This window comes from Magnolia sinica, chromosome 9, assembly GCF_029962835.1.
Source record: "Magnolia sinica isolate HGM2019 chromosome 9, MsV1, whole genome shotgun sequence".
In the NCBI taxonomy this organism is placed as follows: Eukaryota; Viridiplantae; Streptophyta; class Magnoliopsida; order Magnoliales; family Magnoliaceae; genus Magnolia; species Magnolia sinica.
In genome coordinates this window covers 68,035,748-68,040,099 of record NC_080581.1, presented here as the reverse complement: position 1 = coordinate 68,040,099, position 4,352 = coordinate 68,035,748, and the positions used below count along the sequence as shown (strand labels likewise).

Sequence of the window (4,352 nt, the reverse complement as noted above, 5' to 3'; positions counted from 1 at the left end):
GTACTATTCTTTGTTGAATGTTAATTTGCTTAGCCCACATTTGTCTAGACCATCGGAAAAAAAAAAGACCAATGGCTAGGTAGGCTACATTAGTTAGATCATTCAACTCACAGATTAAGTTATCTTGTTGTTGAGGTGGGCCAAAATTTGAAAACAAAGAGATAACTTAGACATTATTTTTATTTGTTTGCAGAAAGGTGGGAGCACACCACCTATAATTTTATTGATTTGAAAATAGTTATGTACAACCATTCAAGTAGATGCAAATACAAGAAACAACTGCCACACATATCATATAGACCAAGCAAAATACACAAATTTACAAAAAGAAGAAAAGAACTAAAGCTTCTTTTTTTTTTTTTTCAAAGGCACGAACTATACAAACATATTTTCCCTAGCTCCAATCATCTCACCATCATTGCTATTTAGGAAACACCATGGAAGGAAAAATTAAGAAAAACATTCTATCAATAAATATATAGAATTCTCTCCTTCCCTTCCTCCAAAGTGCTAGGGTCCAGAAAAGCATCCCTACACCTACTCCATGTCCAACTCCAAATCCTATCCACATTAATTCCCAATCATATTTCCTTTCAGATTGCAATGTTGACAGAGCGGACGGTGGTGCACTCTCTGCATCTTCGCATTTCTTTGATAGTGGAGGTCCACACAATCCTAAGTTCTCTTTGAATGATTCGCTGTTAAATGTAAGAAACTGTTGGCTTTGTGGTATTTTTCCTACGAGAAAATTTTGTGAGAGATTCAACACTTCAAGGAATGTTAGCTCTGTTAGCTGCCAAGGGATCTCTCCAGACAATTTATTATGTGAGAGATCTAATGACTCTAGATCCCTTAGATTCTGAAACGATGTTGGAATTCCACCGGTTAAATCATTGTTGGACATATTGAGCACAAGGAGTGACTTTAGATCCCCAATTGATTCTGGGATATCCCCATGAAATTTGTTTTCCGAGAGATCCACTACAGTAAAGGCCGTAAGGATCTTTACTAGTTTCATCTGTAGCCCTTTGCTGACTATAGACACTTTGTTTTGATAGTATATGGAACTTCTGTTATCGTCTATCATTTTGCCAAGGACCAAAGATTGGGATTTGTCCTCTTCTATCATTGCCTTCCAACTCTTGAACATATTTGATGGCAAATTACCCTCAAAGCTATTGAAAGAGAGGTCGAAAATTTGTAACAGTGGAAAAGCTTGAGGATGCCCAATGGTGCCATGAAATTGGTTGGATCTCAAGACGAGAACACGCAACTGGGACAAAGCTTCCAACCATAAAGGGAAGGTGTCATGTATTTGATTTTTTCCAAGGTTTAATACCTCCAACATTTTGCAATTGGCCAAAGACTTTGGCACTTGGCCCTTCAATTGATTTTCACTGAGATCAAGCGTTTGTATGTTACATCCCTCTTTAAATGTCTGAAGTAAGGTGCCATTGAAAGCATTTCCTTGAAGATTCAACACGCTAAGGGTACCACCAATCTCACCCAAACATGGTGGAATCTGACCAATGAAGTGATTTTGAGATAAATCAAGGACTGTTAGGGATGTTGCATTGCAAATTGATCGAGGGATTTCACCACCAAGGTTATTGTTTGAAACTGAAAAGAAAAAGATGGAAGGTGGTGGGATAGGAAGTGAGCCTTCTAGCTTGTTGGAGCTAATGTCTAGAACACTTAAGTAACTCAACGAAAGATGGGGAGATGGTTCTACTCCCCACAGAACATTGTGAGAAAGATTTAAAGAGTTTAAAGACCCATTGCCAACCTCCCATATCCATTTGGGTATTTCACCACTAATTTTATTGTTGGAAAGGTTTAATTGCCTCAACTGCTCTTGATTTCTCAAGAAATTTGGAAATGTGCAGATGTTGCAAGAACGTAACAGCCAAGATCCAAACTGGGGGATGGAAACAAATGTGGAATTACCACTGCCATATTGGACTGACAAGTTGTTATCTGAAAGATCCAGAGAGTAAAGGTTTTTGAGGTTTTGAAATAAGCCTAGCTCCACAACACCACTGAAATCATTGGAAGAAAGGTAAAGTTCTCGAAGGTTGGTAAGTTGAAAGATAAATCTGGGTATCATCCCCTGAAATTTATTGCTATCCAAATAGAGATTCTCCAGCTGTGAAGAAGAGTGGAACTCGCCAAGTTGACCGCTAAGTTGGTTACCTCCCAGATCCAACCTTTGTAATGATGGAAGTGAAAGCAATGATGATGGAATGGTCCCATTAAGCAAATTATTCCATAAGTTGATCACTTTGAGATTCAGAAGCTCGTTTCCATATGAAGAAGGAATTGGGCCGCTCAATTTATTCGATGAAAGAGACAGATATTGCAGTTTGGTAAGGTTCCAAAGTGAGGATGGTAATGATCCTGACAAGTTGCAATTGCTGAGGCCTAAATGAGTCAAGAATTTGAGATTACTGAGAGAATCTGGTAACTTTCCTGATAATCCAGTGTATGAAAGGATCAATTGCTGTAGAGTATTGTTTTGAGGGAACTCCGGCAAATTGATAGCTACAAGTGGATTGCCTGATATGTCAATGATTTGTAGATTTGGCAGCTGGAAAACACTCTCAGGGAATTTTCCATGCAATCCACAATCTTTAAGGAGCAGGGACGTCAATGTGGATAAGTTCCCTATGAAATTGGGCACTGCAGATGAGAGATTGGTATAGGTGAGGTCGAGTTCAGATAAGAAATGGAGCTGTGAAAGGGAAGAAAAGATGGAGCCTGAAAGAAGACAATCTATTAAGCTCAACTTGCGGAGACTCCCTGGGAAGCTGGGCACTGCAGAGGAGAGATTGTTTCCACTGAGGTCAAGTTCAGATAAGAAATGGAGCTGTGAAAGGGAAGAATAGATGGGGCTTGAAAGACCACATTCTTGTAATATCAACTTGCGGAGACTCCCTGGGAAACTGGGCACTGCAGAGGAGAGATTGGTATGGTCAGGTCGAGTTCAGATAAGAAATGGAGCTGTGAAAGGGAAGAATGGATGGAGCCTGAAAGGTCACAACCTCGTAAGATCAACTTGTGGAGACTCACTGGGAAGCTGGGCACTGCAGAGGAGAGATTGTTTCGACTGAGATCGAGTTTAGATAAGAAATGGAGCTGTGAAAGGGAAGAAAAGATGGAGCTTGAAATATCACATTCTTGTAAGATCAACCTGCGGAGACTCCCTGGGAAGCTGGGCACTGCAGAGGAGAGATTAGGTGTGAAAGGGAAGAATAGTTGGAGCCTGAAGGAAGACAAAATCGTAAGCTCAACTTGCGGAGAGGAGGGAGTGGCAAATCTAAGGTCTGGCCCTGCAGTAAGATGTGTACCCAGTCCAGATAGAGTTCACTCAGATTGGACAGGTTTTGGACGACTGCTCCAATGCTTGGGTTTTCGAGTTTCAGGTATTGAAATCCAGAACCATTCCAATATTGACTGCGAGAAAGATCGAGAGAAACCAAAGAGGTCAAGCGGGAGATTTCCAGTGGGATTTGGCCATAAAAGGATAACCAAGAGAGGTTGAGATGGGTCAAACTGGTGAGCTGGTCAAACCCAGATGGGATTGGAGAGCCATCAAAATCATTGTAAGCGAGGTTGAGCTTCTGCAGGCTTCGAAGGCGAAAGAGGCTTTCGAAATCAATCCGACCCCTGATCCAAAGGACACTGAGGTCGAGGCTGATCACGTGACCAGTGGGTCCATCGCACGTGATGCGTTCCCAAGAGCAGCAATCGGTATTGTTTGAATTCCAAGAGGGGAGAGTAGAGAGGGTGTAATCATCAATGAAGTTAAAACGATGCTTGAGGTGGAGTAAAGCAGAGAAGTGATGATGGTTGCATTGTTGGGTAGTGAGAAAGAGGAGAGATGATAAAAAGAAGAGAATGAGAAATGCTGGGTTGTTTTTAGAAGAAAAGAAGAGAGCCATTGGTCAATAATAGATGGGTGTTGGGAGTTTGGGATGTGTAGGAATAGGAAGCGTCAGCTTTATTTATAGACAAAGAGTGAAGAGGTTACTACTGTTAAGGCTCATACGTGTGAAATACGAGAGCCGCTCGTGGTGCCCGTTTGATTTTCCAAATTTCCTGTAAATGGGTAATATATGTGGGCCCACCATGAAGTATGTGGCTTATCCACACCGTCCATTCATTATGTCAGCTGAATTTAGTTCATTAGAAAACAATTGAGGAAGATCCAAAACTCAAGTGGACCACACCACATGGAAAAGGGAATTTAACACCGACCGTTAAAAACTTCATGGGACCACACCTACTCCGAAGACTAAAATGATCTCTTCAAATAGATGAACGGTGTGGATATAATAAATACAACATTGTGA

At 41.1% G+C, this 4,352-nt stretch overlaps 1 protein-coding gene across 1 annotated transcript; it reads right to left on the bottom strand.

Moving 5' to 3' along the window:
* Positions 1-421: 421 nt before the first annotated feature.
* On the bottom strand, positions 422-3,941 carry LOC131255069 (receptor-like protein 7). The gene is made up of 4 exons (XM_058255766.1): positions 3,348-3,941; positions 3,070-3,135; positions 2,770-2,866; positions 422-2,679 (listed from the first exon to the last, which is right to left on the bottom strand). The coding sequence occupies exons 1-4, from the start codon at positions 3,939-3,941 to the stop codon at positions 422-424; spliced, it is 3,015 nt and encodes a 1,004-aa protein (XP_058111749.1).
* Between the last annotated feature and the right edge of the window lie 411 nt (positions 3,942-4,352).